Source organism: Hermetia illucens, chromosome 4, assembly GCF_905115235.1.
Source record: "Hermetia illucens chromosome 4, iHerIll2.2.curated.20191125, whole genome shotgun sequence".
Classification (NCBI taxonomy): Eukaryota; Metazoa; Arthropoda; class Insecta; order Diptera; family Stratiomyidae; genus Hermetia; species Hermetia illucens.
In genome coordinates, this window is record NC_051852.1 from 161,549,481 (window position 1) to 161,567,315 (window position 17,835).

At 45.8% G+C, this 17,835-nt stretch overlaps 1 protein-coding gene across 1 annotated transcript; it reads right to left on the minus strand.

Annotated features, from left to right (window-relative positions):
- Positions 1 to 5,104: 5,104 nt before the first annotated feature.
- Positions 5,105 to 13,802, minus strand: LOC119655985 (phenoloxidase-activating factor 2-like). The gene is made up of 3 exons (XM_038062223.1): positions 13,698 to 13,802; positions 6,055 to 6,358; positions 5,105 to 5,974 (listed from the first exon to the last, which is right to left on the minus strand). Exons 2-3 carry the CDS (start codon positions 6,349 to 6,351, stop codon positions 5,150 to 5,152), a joined length of 1,122 nt encoding a protein of 373 aa, XP_037918151.1. The 5' UTR covers positions 6,352 to 6,358; positions 13,698 to 13,802; the 3' UTR covers positions 5,105 to 5,149.
- Positions 13,803 to 17,835: the final 4,033 nt, after the last annotated feature.

Below are 17,835 nucleotides of genomic sequence, written 5' to 3' on the forward strand. Positions count from 1 at the left end.
GCGCCGATCTTCTGTTTTTTCGTGTCTAAGCCGGTCATCATAGGAAATGTTCCAAAAATCCGGCCCTTGGATGGGTGCCTGCGCTAGCCCCAACGTGACCTCCATCCTTCTCTGACCCTCTAGCGTCTCATAGGGCAGAAAGCGGTTCCTTAGATAACCCCCCAATATCCGTAAGAGACAGTTCTGCACGTGAAAAGTATTGTCTAGTGTGCCTAGAATGCCTTTCCATGTTGCGGAAATAAAGGCATTTATGACGTCAAGCGTCACGAGGAGCACCCCTCGCCAAACTCTGCGATTATGTGCCTCCGCTCGGTGAATTGCATCCACCACTTGCATCACCCACTAAAACCAGCCCCGCACCCCAACATGCCCCGTGGGACTACCTTAAGGTATTACATTAGGGGTCGGCCTGCCTTTCTCAGTTTGTCCAGGATAGATGTAATCATGGATTTTATCGCACCCCAGTCCTCCTCACATGCTAGTTTAACCTTTATAATCAGTTTTGACTGGCAATTTAGGACGATTTTTGTGCACAGACACTCTGTTACCCGTGCAAACGGACGCTAGCACTTTCCATTTCCAGTTGACATTTTTACCGGTTCCTGTACGCCGACAGTTTGGCCCAAAAGATGAAACGTTTTCATTCCGGCCTCGTACCAAGCCACGAGCCGCGGCGATGGCCGTGCATCGGCGAAATCACCACTGCAATGCGGTTGTGGTTCATATCTACGATATGTCGCCACATCACTCCACCCCCAGCTGAAACCGCGTGGATTCAGCGGAGAAACCCGGGATGTGATGTGTGAGTATTCCCCGGTTCGGCGAAAGCCTTCAGCCTCAACAAGGAAACCCACTTGGGCTGGCCCCGAACGTCGAGCTTGCACGAGTGTTCCCATCAGTCCAGGACTTAAAAAGGGCCCTAGTATGGTGGGTGCAACGGCCTCCGAAAATCGTTTACCCACTGGTCTAATCATCCTAGCCTTCCAATTTATTCCAACAACATCTCCTATTCTTCCCTTCTACTCTCTTCCCTTATGAATACTTGCTCTGCACTGAATTTCAATACCACCAAAAACTCCTTGGGTCGCACTCTCCATCTCTTCCTTTCCAGCCTCCCCGGACGCCACCTCTCTTTTTTTCCTTGCACATTCCCGCATGTCAAAACTGACCCACACCACTCCGCAGTTGAACTTGAAGCGGAGCTCCCTCGTTCAAAACCCAAAACCAAGCGTAAATCTACTAAGTTCAACTTTCGCAAAGCCAATTTTGACGGTCTTAACTCAGCTTTAGCGTCTTCCAACTGCGTACATATATTAAGCAACTTATCGTGTGATCAAGCTCTAAACACTCTTTACAATATCCTATCCGATCTCCTCTCTTTTTTTATGTCCCTTCTTCGCCTCCCTGCCTATGTTCGTACCCAACTTGGTTCACAACGGAAATTCTTAGTAACATTCGCCTGAAACATACACTGCGGAAGAAGTTTTGGGCTTCTAAGAATGACGCCGACCTTGCTCACTTTAAGGTTATAGCCTCTAGGGTGAAGTCAATGGTTAGAAAAGCGCGTAAAAGGTACTTATTGAGCGTCGTCATAACTGCAGACTGCTCCGAATCTCTGGCTATTCCTCGCCTTACACCTTCTTTAGTTGAGTTCCTGATTGGTTATCTTGACCCCAATGTCGGACCTGGCCCCGATGGGATTCCTAACCTCTTCCTTCTTAACTGTAGAAAGCACATTTCCCTCCCACTGATTATAATCTACAGCAAAAGTCTAGAAGAATACTACTTTCCCCATCTCTGTAAAAAGACCCTTATCATCCCCATCCTCAAGAGCGGAGACCCTTCTGTTGCTGTGGACTACCGCCCCATTTATCTTGCCCCAAAATCGTCGAAAGATACGTCAACGACCGATTGACCGCGCACTTCGATCACCTCATTGTCAAAAAGCAGCATGATTTCGTGAAACATAGATCTGCGGCTTCAAACCTTCTGGTCTTTACCAACTTTTTTGCTAAATGCTTCAATTCACGACAGGAAGTACATGCTATTTATAACAACTTCTCCAAAGCCTTTGATACCGTTGACCATAATATTCTCCTCTCTAAACTTTCATTACTAGACTTCCCTCCCTCAGTCATCTCCTGGCTTTCCTCCTATCTCTTATACTGTTGCTGCAAAGTTTCTTTTCATGGTTACTCATCTCGTTCCTTCTCTCCTTTCTCTGGTCTTCCCCAAAGCTCTATACTTGGCCTACTACTCTTCCTCTTCTTTATCAATGGGCTCCATCCTCACCTGTCCGAATTTGCTTTACGCAAACGACCTTAAATTGTTTGCCTCTGTTTCATCTCCGCTAGACTGTGCTCTCTTACAGTCCAACCTTGATAACTTCATCATCATCAACGGCGCAACAACCGGTATCCGGTCTAGGCCTGCCTTAATAAAGAACTCCAGACATGCCGGTTTTGCGCCGAGGTCCACCAATTCGATATCCCTAGAATCGCTCATCCTCATGTAACGGACCAAAAATTTTCCGGAGGATTCTTTTCTCGAACGCAGCCAAGAGTTCGCAATTCTTCTTGCTAAGAACCCAAGTTTCCGAGGAATACATGAGGACTGGCAAGATCATTGTTTTGTACAGTAAGAGCTTTGACCCTATGATGAGACGTTTCGAGCGGAACAGTTTTTGTAAGCTGAAATAGGCTCTGTTGGCTGACAATAACCGTCCGCGGATTTCATCATCGTAACTATTATCGGTTGTGATTTTCGACCCTAGATAGGAGAAATTGTCAACGGTCTCAAAGTTGTATTCTCCTATCCTTATTCTTCTTCCTGTTTGACCAATCCGGTTTGATGTTGTTGGTTGGTTGGTTTTCGGTGCTGACGTTGCCACCATATATTTTGTCTTGCCTTCATTGATGTGCAGCCCAAGATCTCGCCCCATAAGCCGCCTGCTCGATCTGGATGAAGGTAGTTCTTCCCATGATGTCGATATCGTCAACATAGGCCAGTAGTTGGGTGGACTTAAAGAGGATCGTACCTCTTGCATTTACCTCAGCATCACGGATCACTTTCTCGAGGGCCAGGTTAAAGAGGACCCATGATAGGACCCCTTGTCGTAGACCGCTGTTGATGTTGAATGGTCTCGAGAGTGTTCCTGCTGCTTTTATCTGGGCTCGCACATTGGTCAGGGTCGGCCTGATAATTTGGTCCGTTGATATTCGGTCAACAAGCTAACACTGAATATGAATAAATGCCACTGGATATGCTGTTCGCTTAAACCCTCCCCAACATCACTTTCCTCTTCTCTCAGTGGACAAACCCCTTCACTACTGACCTCCATCAAAGACCTGGGTGTAATATTCGACGATAAACTTCGTTTCAATTGACATCATCAATAGAGCTTCCAAAATGTCTGGTTTTATCCTACGTTCCTCCTCCGACTTTACCTCAATTCAGCCCTCCTTAACATTCTTCTATTCCCTTGTCAAAAACATCCTTGAATATTTCTGTGTAGTTTGGTCCCCCTTCCGCATTTATGACTGCCGTGCTCTTGAAGTTGTACAACGCAAATTCACCTGGACACTCTTTTACAAAAATAACCTCCGTCACGACTCCGGACCCTCAAACTCCCCTCCCTGCAACAACGCCGTATCTTGCTTGATATGTGTACTCTTTTCAAACTCTGCCATTGTCTGATGGACTGCTCCGCTAGCTCGGATATCACTTTCCCTATCGCCTCGTCTCATAACCAACGTAGTGCAGACATTTTTTATGTACCCTTCGCGGAGCTCGAGATCTACTTTCACTCCCCGATCCCGAGGCTATGCCGGTCCTACAACGCCCTACAGCTTGGGTCCTTTGACTCTATTTCCTTCTCAAGTTTTACGCATAAAATAAGCCATTCACTTGCTCCTCCCTCTGAGGACAATATGTAACAAGGAATTTGTTTTCCGTGTATTGTCCTCATTAAATAAATAAATAAATAAATAAATGAACATGTCTCGAGGTAACTGGGGGTGTCGACCTCTAGGGTCGTGTATCGTGGAGGTGGAGTTGCCGCAGTTTCGAAACCGGGTCCCTGAGCAGGCGGAGCATGCTGGAGTCACTTAATCCTGCTTTGATATCTAGCACAAGGTTGGCGGGAAGTCGCAAATTCTTCCCGTACACCATCTCCTCGGGGCTGGCCGTGAACTCCTCTCGGTGAGTTGTGCGGATGCCGAGAAGAACAAAAGGCAAGGAATGTGACCACGACAGATCGTCGCGAACCATTAGGGCAGCCTTTTGTGTCCGATGCCAACGTTCCAGCCTCCCATTGTACTGCGGATGGTATGCAGAAGTCCTGTGACGCTTGAAGCCAAGGAGCTCCGAAAGAAGAGTAGACTCAAATTACATTCTCTGATCCGTGAACACGGTGAACGACCTGCCCTCAAGGGAGAAACGGAAGTATTTAATGGCAAGATACATGTAATGTAATGGTTGAAAAGAAGCTCAACGGTTGCCAAATTTGATTGACCCGTTGGTGAAGAGTGGCGCCTACCGTTGTATCTGAGGCGCCGACGAACACAGCTAGGGGTACATCTGGGACAAGAATTCACTTTTGTAAGGCCGAAACAACGGTGGCTTGATACGCTAAACGGAAATTTGAAAGCCTCGCGACTGCATGATTAGGCCTTTGATAGAACAAAACGGCGAGACCGATCACGACGAACAACAGCTCTTCTTTGAGAATCTCTCTCTCATCTTTTTTGCTAATGCGTGTTTTTTGTGTCTTGGATCTTCTTGAGGCGAGAGAACTCTTCACGCTCCAATTTCTCACGTTGTCATTGACCTTCTTTCTGACTTCACACAAAGTCACGAATGATGTTTCCAGTGAAGCCAATCAAACGGACAATTTTACAGAACTTTCTTCAACTTGACCAACTGAAGGTATCGATTCCGTTCTGGTAAAACTCGAATGCGGGGAGTATGACATCAGCAAATTTGTCCTTCTTTGTGTGATATTTGGTGACTCTAAGACAGAATGACAGAACCGTCAATATAACCTATTTCAACCGTTTTGAAAAACAAACTCCTTCTCGCCACTCTATAGAAATGAAACGTCAACTTTACAAACTAGACAAGACATTTATTATCCTTACGTAAAGAGCTTTTAATCAAATTTGCCTTCACTATCAATGGATGCTAGCTGTCTATCCAACCACTCTCTGAATAAACCTACATTAACAAAAACTGTCGGTATTTCATCACTACATCCTAGTCCCCAAGCAAGAATGCCAACTTGGGAATATTGATTTTCTTTCCCAGATGTTGGGCAAACCAATGGGGAACCACCGGTAACCCTGCAAGCATCCTTATCCGGTTCTCCTCCTGCACACAAGAATGATGAATGCAGTTGGAATCGTTTTCCGAGGCGAGTCCTTTGCAAGGAAGTCTGACAGTCATCGAATGGGACAACTGGTAATTCGATCATCTTCATGATGTCCTGATATGCTTTTTGTTCTCTACCCCAACCTGTAGCAATGCAACGTGAATGATCGAAAGTGGTATTTGCAGGTGGTAAACAGATGGTTTGTACATTTTCCGCTAGTTCAACAGGGCTTTCCAGGAGCAGGAGTGCTATATTGTTATACAACGTGCTTTTGGTAAACTCTTCATGAATTCGAATCTCAGTGACATGTCTATCTTGATGGGGAAAAATTTCTTTGTCTGTCAGCGGATCCCATTCACCAGCTCGAACCGTCAAACTTCCAGGCTGCCTTCCACTAACAGAGTGAGCTGAAGTTAGGACCACTTGGGGATGTATCAGGGAACCACCGCAATGATAAATGTTGGTATCATTCTCATTTTTCATAATCGCAACAGTCCACGGGAATTCACCGTATTGTGCATATGTTTCATCACTGCTGCCAATCTTGAAACCGATCCCATGGACGTTTCTGTGACCACACTTCTGCGGCATTTGTTTTGGTTTTGGCTAGAAATATGGTATATTCAGTAAAAATCTGGGGAAGAACAGGGAAGACTAGGCTCAGAGCCTCATCGTTGACGACTTACCTTTTCAAATGCAACAACTTCGCAACACTTTTCCCGATAATCGGGGCAAGGATTTTCATCGAAGTGTAGATCAATCATGCCATAATCGTCATCAAATTTTTCAACACAAAGAGAGGCAGGAAGGCACTTGAATCCTGGCTTGCATGGATTTTTAGCTACATCAGAACTCACATGTATCTTCATGTCACTTTGACCGCTCTCTGAATAGTGTTTATCCAAATGTGTCCCATTTTCAACATGAGGTACACAAAAAACTGCCGCTATGGAAACGAAAAAAGCTGGCAGGAAGACCTGCATTCTGACTCTGAAAAAAAAGGAATGGAAAATCAGGTACTTTATAGTAAAGCGAGGAACTATAACTACGAATAGACACACAAAACACATCCAAACAAAATGGAGCTAATACTACCCCCACCACCAAGTCATAGGTACCCGAATTGTCCCTACCCCAAATAGATGAAAAAAAATTAGCACTTTTCCCAAATGGGGGTGTTACCCAGAATACTAAATTAAATTGAAGACTAACCCCAGAACTGAGTTTTACGAAGGCTTGCAAAAGGACCATTGTAAGGAAATGGGGCCCATCAGGTTTCTCTGGATTTACACAGCGTTGGTTCCTCCCATCCTAATTTATGGTTCTATTGTGTGGTGGTAGCCACTGAACAAGCAATACAATAGACCAAAGCCTAATAGCATTCAGAGGAAGACCTGCGCTACTGGTGCCACGAAGTCCTGCCTTGCAAATGGTCTCAATGTATTCCAGCAACTTTTCCTCCTAGTTCTAAACAATAATACGCTATAGCGTGCAATGGTGTCAGAGTACGTGAGTCCGAATGTTAAACAGCAAAAACCTGCAGTCATAGGAGTACCCTGCTCGAGGTACCTCGGCAATCCTAAGCATTCCCAACGGATGCAAGCCGACTTTTACGAAGAACTTTGGTGCGAACTTTGCAACCAGGACATTTGCAGCATGGTAAAGCGGTGACTGCACTTATAAGTCGTCGGATCGACAGCTGTATGACAGTTATATACCTCATTCCAGAACCGTGGATTGTTGGTGGCTTAGTTAGGGGCCTAAACTTCCAACATGCTGACCTGTTGTATATCAATGAAAGTGATCGACCCCGCGCCTGCATGGTGGTCTCAAAAGACGTCCAGACCAATTTGGTTAACCATCTATGTGATGGCGGCATCACAACGGTCAAACTAGCCATAAAAAGTTAACAGAGAGATAAAAAGATTCTATGGTGCTTTGCATATTTCCCCTATGACATTGAAGTTCCCAATGGAACACTCATCAGAGCTATCCAATATGTCAAAAGTAGAGGCGTGGAGGTAATAGCAGGATGTGATGTCAACGCCCACCACATATTCTGAGGAAGTTCCAACATCCATGCAAGCAGATCGAAACTGTTAGAGTATCTGGTATGAACCGATTTAGAGATCCTCAATTTGGGTAATGAACCCATTTTCATCAACATGGTCAGGCGAGAGTTCATCGACATCACAGTGACATGCCCTGATATTGCGGCTCTGGTCGGAGAGAGGAAAGTATCAAACGGTATCACACTCTCGGACCACAGGCGCATTGATTTTGTAATGGTCATGGATCCACCTCCGGCCACTCCACTTCGGAATCCCCAAAAGACAGATTAGGCGAGAAACGCATTAAATCCGTTGATAAAATTGGGAAGACATCAAGGATGATCACAACTAGCATGAGCGAAACTTACGAAGAAAGCTGTCCGCTCAAGACGCCAAAGAATGGTAAAACACCTTGGTGGAACTCCGATTTGGCAATAGGGGAGAACGACAAGGGTGCTCCTCAATCATACTCTGAAGTCTGATTCAGCGCTGGATGGAATCGGTATAAAGACGCACAAAAAGCTCTAAAGAAGAACATGAGTTCAGCTAAATGATCACCAGGGAGACGCTTCTGTGAGGAAAGTAACTCTCTTGAGGCAACCTCAAAGCTAAAGTTGCATCCACTGTCGTAATCATCAAAAGAGAAGAAGAGAATGGTCGACAAATGGCCAAGAATCTTTTCAAATTGCAGACTTAATAATCTTCACCGACGGGGAAGATGAATTGGACGCAGGGGTGTTCTCAAGTAATCCGATTATGAGAATGGCCTGACCCCTCGGAAAAATGACGTCCATATTCCAGGCGGAGATATATGCCATTTCATTGACAGCAAAGTGTCTGGGACAGAAATGGAAGGACCACACTATTCGAATCTGTTTTAACTGTCGGGCAGCATTATCAGCACCAAACAGCAAAGACATATCAAGCCAGTTGGTGTCTGGTTGTCATCAGCACTGCTGAAGCTTGGCCGACTGAACGAAACACTCCTGATGTAGGTGCCAGGACATTCAAACATCGCTAGTAATGAGCAGGCTGACAGACTGGCTAAGAGTCTGGACCCGATAGGGCCAGAACCAGCTTTTGGTATCCGGCCATCCATTGTCAAGTCTACTCTGAAGTGTGAAACTGCAAGAATTCACGCAGCCGAGTTGAGAAATTTGAACTCATTCCGGCAGGCAAAACTCCCTGTGAAAGAACTTGGGGCCGCTAGAGTGGCATTTTTGTTGTCCCTCAAGAAGTGGGACATGAAACCCCTTGCAGGACTTTTAATGAAAAACTGCTCCTTAAACTACCATACGGGAAAGATCCAGGTGGTGGGTTCGGCTATATGCAACCAATGTGAGGAGATGGAAGAAACCCCTGCACTTCATATGCAGCTGCCCGGCTTCCTCAGATCTCAGATGAAGATACAATGGTAAGGTTTTCTTCAATGAAGAATCTGCACACTCTCTGCCTCTGGAGAATGTTCTCAGATGCACTAAAGCCGAATCACTGAAAGGCGATTTACGCGGATAGTATAATGGGCCTACCAATGGCCTGAGTGCTCAGAGCTGCGGCTTCCCCCAGTCTAGTCTAATATTCAAACTAAACTTCCAACCAAAACAAAGTGGAAGACCGACGACATATTGCAAGCTTATGACACAGTATTGGCCATCGGTGGATCAAAGGGAGTCTATTGATTCGGTGCTAAGGTTTTCTGGAAAACACACGGTGTCGGTCGCAATATCTTGAAGGATTCGCCAGTGAACTCCAGACGGAAATATTGGCGATATTGGGGGTCTATCGTTGGCTAGGGCATTATCCGCGAACCAGGCGTAACATAGCCATCCTGACCGGCAGTCAGGCGGCCATTAAAGCTTCCTACTCAGTGGAGATATCCTCCAGGTGAGAGGAGCGGTGCAAGGACGTGCTATCATAAATAGTTTGAGTGGCAGTCACCTTCCTCTGGATTCTCGATCAGAAGAAGATAGAGAGGGGAAGGAGCGGCTGACGGACTGGCTAGGCTAGACTCTGCTCTTGGCACCTGATAGCGGGAAGCTACGGAGAGGCGGTAAAAACCCTCAGGCACCTCCTTTGCTATTGTCTACCTCTAGCCAAAGCCTATATTGTCTATCTAGCGTCTACAGCCTCTAGATAGACAATTCTTAGGGGACCACAACAAGAGATCTCAACTTGCAAAGTGAAAGAACTGCTATCCTTCGTGAATACTACGAGCTTGCTCTGAAGATATTGATCGGTTGTTCTTTAGTATGGTATGATGTGCATGGTTCTCTTGCTCCATCACGTCCACTTTGCCGTCCGTGATTCTTACGGATGAGTTGAAATCTTTTCTTTTTCTAGCACAATTGCATCTTTAACTCCCATTTCCTTTCTTTTCTTAGGCAGGCTTAGTTTATTCTTTTCCGTTAGTTAGCGCAGGTGCTAAATTGTACCTGCGTTATCTGAAGGAAGGCCTGAAACCAGAAGAAGCCCTTAAGAAGGCTCAGGAAAGACTTAAACCATTTTTATCGGAGCCAAGAAAGCGGGAAGCTGCGGAGATTAGCCCGCATGAAGGGAATGCTCCAAAAAATCCAAACCTGAACCCAAGAGGTGAGACAACCCGAACGGATCTGGGGTGAAGGGAGGAATCAGGAAGCCCGCCGTTAGCTATGCTAAAAAAACTCACTCGTGAGGAGCAGGAAACTATCGAAGACCTTGTCGTCAGGTAGTTGTGTAAGGGATGGACTGCGCAACTTGTGTTCACCGGGATACGCTTTCGGTAGTCTGCGCGACGGACAACACTGCAGAGTGCTTAGGATCATAGTTCCTAAATTCCCAGGCTGGGAAGGAGTAGAACTGGATGATATACCAGGAACACACATGCTGTATCTGCCAGGGAAGTAGACCTGCTGCCCAGTGAAGAGCAGAAGCTGGACGACCTAGACCTAGAGCTTCTAGGGCTAGCGTCATGTCGGACGAGGATGGCGATAGTTACTATGACAATGGAGAAGAGCTCCAAACAAGCCCAGATAAACCTCCACCATGCGAAAGCTGCATCTGTGGTAATTGCAAGGGCAAATTCCAAGCAGAACATTAGAATAACGCTGGCTCAGGAGCCCTGGGTATACCGGGGGTAGATTCGCGGTTTGCAAGGAGGAAGCATGCAGGTGATTTGGGACTACTCTTGTGAAAAACCAAGAACAGGCATAATTATCAAACGTAATTTAAAATATATATGCCTTTTAGAGTTCCTGGTCGGGGACCTTGTGTCGTCACGTGGGGCTACTTTCCAAGAGACAACATCCGGATTCCACCGGAGCTAGTCGCTAAACTGGTGAAGTACTGTGAGAATAGGGCATCATCAGTTCTCCTCGGCTCGATGAGATGAGTACTTTCTTGAACATTTGTGACCAGCACTAGACAAGACGTACTAAACATAACTCTAGGGAAGACTCCAATGGACGGGCTGGTCATGAGTTGGAGGGTGTTGGATGAGCCCTCTATCACAGAATAATTTGACATTGAGGGTAACTGCAAAATGAAAGGAATAATAAAGAATCCCAGGAGAACGGATTGGGAATCCTACGCAACGCACTTGAGCAACAACCTAACGCACATACAGGGGATCGGTGACATCAGGAGCGAACTGGAACTAGAATTAGTGGTAAAAAACCTCAACACAGTCGTCATTGACGCATATGAAGCCAGTTGTCCGGCCTAGACAGTTAAGTCATCAAGGGACGTACCACGGTGAAACAGGAACCTGGCCAGAATGAGAACAGGGGTACGGAAATTCTTCAAACGAGCAAAACAAACCGGGTACAAACATGCACTGACTGCGTACAGCAACGTGATCTGGGAAGCAAAACGGAACAGTTTCAGGGAAGTCTGTGAAGGGATCGAACAAATCACTGAAGCAGCCAGGCTTTAAAAAGCTGTAGCCAAAGATGGGGCAATGTCTTCTACCTGTTTGAAGAAGAAAGATGGGAAATTTACGGAGAATGAGGAGGACAGAGTATACCTGCTTCTCTGAACTCATTTCCCGGGGTCCTACCTCACGGGGACGATAACATTCTGCCTGACACCCCTACAACGAATAAAAGGGGAAGAAAGGAGAACTGGAAACTAGCAAAAGAGGTATGATCGGAAGCTAGGGTAAGTGGGGCTGTGTGAACCATTGAAATCACCCGGAGTAGATGGCATCTTCCCACCACTAATCCAGAGAGGGCTAGAAATCATCTTAGAGTCTCTTCTGAGGGTGGTTAGGACTAGTATAGCTCTAGGGTATATATCAAGGGCATGGAGGCGGGCAATAATGGTCTTCATTTCGAAAGCGGGTAAAAAGGATCCTTTCAGACCGATTTGTATAACATCTAAAGCGTTCTAAAGCGTATTCCCCTACATCGCTATCAACACGCTTACCGAAAGGAATTAAAAAGGATGACCAGGAAGACCAGTGAACTAGTGGCAAAAACAAAGGACAAAACCAGACATTATGGAAGCTGAACTGAGGTCGTTGACATAAAAAAGATTAAAACGAATCCTGCTATCAGACGTTACCCCAAGACCTTTGTCAGATTCAATTGGCATTAACGGTTCACCATCAAGGTAATAATTAGATACCGGAGGGGAAGTTTTCAACGACTAACGTAACCTATAACATCAGCTCATCTTCGGTGCTAACAAATTGTAAGCACACCATAGAAATTTGGGAATCAACGGCAAAAAATCATTTTAGATCGTCAGCAGATAGTAGACAGGGAAAAGTAAATAATGAAGGAAGGCCATGGAGCCTTGGGGAACCCTTGATAAAGGAAAGAAACGAGTTGAGACAGTACCATTGAAAGAGGCTGTACATAACCTACCAGTTAGGTATGATCGCAACCAGTTGAATCGGAGTTTGTTGAGAAGTACAGAATTGTCAATGAAATCAAATGCTTTGGAAAAGTCAGATGTGTAGCTCTTTTCTATCATCCAGAGTCTTCGCGATAAAATTTACCTAGCTAAGCAAATTATTGACAGTTGAGGGTTTCATTTGAAATCCATACTCTTCTTTTATAATGGAGTATCCAAAACGACAGGAGAGGCAACCTTTTACATACTTCTCCAGAATCTTGAAGATCGAAGCTAGAATATATATCGGGTGATAATTTCCGATCCTCCTTTTTTATGTAAAGGGATGATATTTGTCGGGAATGATACCCTCGGTCAAACTATTATTAAAAATTATAGAAAAGAAGTTTTGGCATAAATCAAAAGAGGGACGAAGACGCCTACGGTTTCGTACCAGGGCAGAGGCAACTCATCAAACGTTGCCTCACCTCTGCCCTGGGAGCAGCGTGACCAAAACGACCCACAGGTGTTTTACCCTCCCCTATTATAATTCGCAAATCGCGACAAAGGTGCGGCCTAACATCGAGGGAATGCGAACTTAGGACTCCTCAATTGTCTGGCTCCGGCCAAGCTTTGGTCCGAACTGTGTGCGCATTTAGCTTGGATATAATTCACACCCTTGTTTTGCGAATTATAAAGGGGAGCGTATATCACCTGCGACTCGCTTCGGTCACGTTGCTCCTAGGACAGGGGTGAGGCAGCGTCTGATGAGTTGCCTTTGCTCTGGTACGAAATCATAGCGTCTTCGTCCCTCTTTTGATTTTTGAACTTTGCGTGTTAAGCCCAAAAAGAACGGTCCGTGGACCATGAAGGGTGGGAATAAGTTGCTCTCCATTTGGTACGGTCCAACATCAATGGATGCGGACTTAGGACTTCTCAATCCCTAAACACAGTTTTGACATGCCGTCAGGACCACAACCGTCGATTACATCAGAACTGTCAATAAGAAATTCGGGAATGAAAGGACTTAGAAGAGGGATGGAAGATGGGATGACGATGACTGTGGAAGGATCATCTACCCGGGAAAAGGAGCAGGACGTAGGAGTAGAAATTTAATAGTAGCAACGGTCGGAACTGGCGAGGACCAAGAAGTGAGAGCCTGTGCCCAGAATGGCCGGAACTCGCGACTTTCAAGTGAGCTTTCAAACCTCGGTAAATATTGCGAGTGGGCTTTACTTACAAGAATTTTAGTAGACAACAATGAGGCTACAAAGGTCACCCAACTTTCGCCAATATCTGAACGGCGGAATCACAACCGAGATTGGTGTTTCACACGCAGGGTACCACGGCACAACGGTCCATTGTAAAATTAACATGTTCTCGATCGAACTAAAGACTCATTTTGCTTAAGACGATTATAAGTTGCAATTGACTAAGATGCTTAGATAAGAATTTATAGATCTCACCAATAAATTATAGAAACTGTCGTGACACGGAACAAACCAAACTCACTACTTGAGATTTAGAAGTGTACTGTTGGAATGGTCAGAAGATTTCTGCAATGTGATGAGCTACTTGGAAAGGAGTTTATCTCAGAAAGTGGGAAAGCCCAACAACTGGTATTTTGCTGCAATGTCTAATTAAATTTCAATAAAATAACAAGTTTAGTTTGTAGAATCGAAGTGCACCATGAAAGAAAATAAACTTTGTATGCATAGCTGAAGCTAAAACTATTCTTTCCCCCCTGAAAATCTCTCTATCCCAACCCAGCAAAAAAAAAGACGAATTTGCAATAAAAATCCTGGTAAACCTTCGTCGAAGAATGGCGGGATGGCGGGGGTGATTTTAGTTTGGGCACGGCGTCCCGGAGCAAGCGCAAAAACTCAGTGGTGTCAAGGGCTGACCTGGTGTCGAACACAGGGTCGCTAGGTCTCGAACTCTCCCGGAATACCAGCTCGGTGGAGCTGACGGCAAACTTTTCACGATGAGCTGTCCCCGGACCAAGTAGAACGAAAGGCAAGACTTGAGAAACGAAGAGTCATCGTGTGCCATTACAGCGGCCTTCAGAGTCCTATGCCAGCGTTCTAGCATCCCCTTATATTACGGGTGGTACGCAGTCATGCGAAGCCTAAGAATCTGCCTAACTCCGAGAACAGGGTAGGCTCGAACTGCATTTCCTGGTCAGTAATGCCTTCGGCTAGAACTCCAAGGCCTAGGATCCATTTCCGACAAAGACCGTCGGCGCGAGTTTGTCCAAAAATGTCGGCCAGAAGTATTGTCTCATGGGAAATGTGGGGCTGGCGACCCTTACTAAAATCAAAGAAAATTGAAAATTCTGACGATACACGCGTCGGAAAACTGACGAAAAATGCAAAATCGTCGGATGTTCGTGGGAGATACCTCATCGGAAGAGGGAGGCGAAAGAAGAAGAGAGGAGGAAATGCAAGAATTTCGACGCTGCAATGTCGGAAACACGTGATATGGGAGGTGATGTGGGCCTGGTGAGCCCTGACCAATATCGAAGAAAATAGAAAATTCTCAGGGTACCCGGGTCGGAAATATGACGAAAAATGCAAAATCGCCGGATGTTGTTGGGAATTACCTCGTCCTTTTCTACTTGGAGCCCTTCTCCAATATCGAAGCATTCCCCTCCACCTTCAATATAGCACATCCCTCCCCGACTTGGGCTGTAGGAGGCCTAGATTAGGGTCTCCAGCTGCTCCTTTTCTATGGAAAGCAGATCCACTTTCCTACTCGGTGCTACCCCCTCCACCTGTATAGCTTCCATGATTCCTTCGGGGACCTCGATTATTCTCCGAAGTATCGTACCTTGATTTCCCCCTGTAAACCTAGTCCTAGTAGTTTCGACTTTTAGTTGCTTCTAGGCCATCCAACCTGACAATTTAGGTATTAGCTCTAAGTGAGTCCGCTTTGTCCTCCGTCGCACACTCTACCAGTGTTAGATCTGGTGTAAAGCGTATGCCGGTGAACACGAGCTCCTTGTTTCATCTCTTACACATCGTCATGGCGATGAGGTTCTCAATTATTGTCTGCTCTTCACCAGTGAGTATTTACTTTTAGTCGAACGCTCTTTACCACATTAGCAAAGCTAACGGCGGGTCTCCTGGTTTCTGCCTTGACCCTTGATCCCCTCGAGATTTACCCTCTCGTGAGCTCGGATTTAGGTCTCTTAGGGGCATTGCCTTGGGGGGCTGATTTTCACTGCTCGCCGCTTTCTTAGCTTTAATACTGAAGGCTTAGGTCTAACCTGAGCCTTCTTAAGCGCCTCCTCTGGTTTCAGGCTTTCCTTCAGATAGCGCAGATACCATTCAGGACCTGCATCACTGAGGTCTGTCCCGTTCCTAGCGGGTGATAAGGTAAACTCAAACGTTCCTTTGCTCGTCCCTGTTTTTTGAGGACCTTTTTTGGTTGTGGTCTTCGCAGTAGACCAATGTTGGCGCTGGCTCCACTGCTTCTCCCTTTTTAGGTGTGGTCACCTGGCTCTCAGCTTTGCTAACTCACTTACTGACAGTTCCTTGATGAGAGTACCCTTTATATGGGGTGTACAGTATATATGGAGATAAGGGCGACTTCAATGGGTTTGAACAAGTCCACTGGAGGGTAGTGTGAAGAAAAATTTATCGAAAATGAGCACTGCGATTCCACCAGCGACAGTGGGCCCGGGTTTTAGCTGTTGGAAGCGGTCTCCTCGAGAAAGATTGTCATATGGGAAGAAACAGGGGTTGTAGCGGTTGTTGAATTTGGTCTTGCATTGGAGGACAACCTCGGGTTTGTGCTTCTTGAAAAAGTTCAAAATCGTGGCGGCAGGCTCTTCCGACTATCGAGTTAATGTTTAACTCAATAAATCGAATGTCCTCTATTGGAAACCAAGGAATAGACCATTGACCATCATTGAGAACAGTTCGAGAAGTTGCTGCATATTGACGTTGTTTGGAAGTTGAGAATAGTTAATGCTGTATAATGGCGGATCGGGGAGTGGAAGATGTACGGGTGTTGTTAGCTTACTACACCGAAGGACGGACAAAGCAGAGAAGAAGTGTTGATGGGCTGACTGAGGGTTGTGTGGACGCTTTGTGCGTTTTACTTAGAGACGACCTTAGTGAAAGTCGAGCTTTTCCCGCAGTTTGCCGAATGTTCGTGAGGACGCAGTTAACGAATTTAGGCTTATTTTCTACGGTTTTTAGGCATACCACCGTTGGATATACTTGACCGAATTTCACACAGCGTTAGCCAAGGTTATAATCGGGGGTGACGTGGCCAATTCTTTTGCAGTTTTTACACGGCAGAATTTGTTTATTTCGAATTTCTTCAAAATGAACGATTGTGCATTGTATGACCCTGAGTTCCTTAAGCGGCTCATCTGATAAGGTCGTATCGAAAGTGATGAGCCAAAGATTGAAAGTGTGACCCTTGGCTCGAATGGTTGTATAGGGCTTGACTGAGATAACATTTTGAACGCCCTGACAGCCGCCACAAACTCGTTATCTTCTCGAACGGAAAGGTGTAAGTATAAATCTTAGTCTTCCTCTCCTCGAGTACAATGGGCCAACACGGCCTGAGTGCACAGAAGCTGTAGCTTCTCCCCCACCATACTTCCTCTCAACCAGGAGCTTTTTAGTGGATTCAAAGTCCTCTTTCGTTTTAACGGGGTTCGGTGGGATTCAGGGCCTGATTTCTTAACGAGAAATTCGTGGAGGGCCGACTTTGACAAAGGGAGGTATTTTGCTAACCTTGGCGGTTTGGTTGGTGGATGTGCATGCACAGCGGAGGAGCACGTGTTGGTTGGCGCTACATTGGAGGGTGCGAGTTTTTGAGTTTTGGAAGGTAAGACACTGTCGCTGGATGATGAGGAGTCGGAGTTACTCGCTGAATCGGTCTCGTCATCGGATCACATAGCTGACTCCATTGTCATATCATTCTTCGTTGGGACTTTGAGGAGGGTGCCTTTTGCGGAGCTTCCAGATAAGAGACCGCAAAAACTTATATTTGACCATTTCCCCTTTTTTTTTTCACTATAAAACTAAAGACAAGTGGAGAAACATTTCGGCAAGCATAGATGAAGTGGCGTTCCACAACTGATGTTCTTTGTGACCGACGTATCAACGAACGTCTCAAATCGTCCGTCCTGTTGCCCTCTATGGTTCTGAATGTTGGCCGACTATAAAAGACAATGAACGACGTCTTGCGGTAATGAAGACGAAGATGTTGCGTTGGACTAGTGGCGTGACACGGTTTGATCACATCCGGAATGAGGATATCCGTGTCGTTATGGGGTTGCTCCGATCGGTGAAAATTTGCGCTAGAGACGTCTTCGATGGTATAGTCACGCAATCCGTGCTAACAAGAATTCACTTGCCAAAATTGATCTGAACATCGAAGTCGATGGTAAACGACCAAAAGACAGGCCGAATAAACGGTGGCTTGATACGCTTGATGAGGATTTAAAAGCCTCAAGGTTGCACCTAGATCGGGACCATTCCACTGGTACAAAATTGGGTGAAGGTTATAAAAGATGCAGTGCTACCAGCTGTCAGCAACACATACATAAACTTTCCACGGAGTTATGATATTAAATTAGGACTG

Bases quoted from the DNA above. Each gene is read 5' to 3' on its own strand.
- LOC119655985 (XM_038062223.1), bottom strand. From the start codon at position 6,351: ATGCAGGTCTTCCTGCCAGCTTTTTTCGTTTCCATAGCGGCAGTTTTT. The intron at 5,975-6,054 runs GTAAGTCGTCAA...CCATATTTCTAG, and splicing joins AAGTTGTTGCATTTGAAAAG to CCAAAACCAAAACAAATGCC.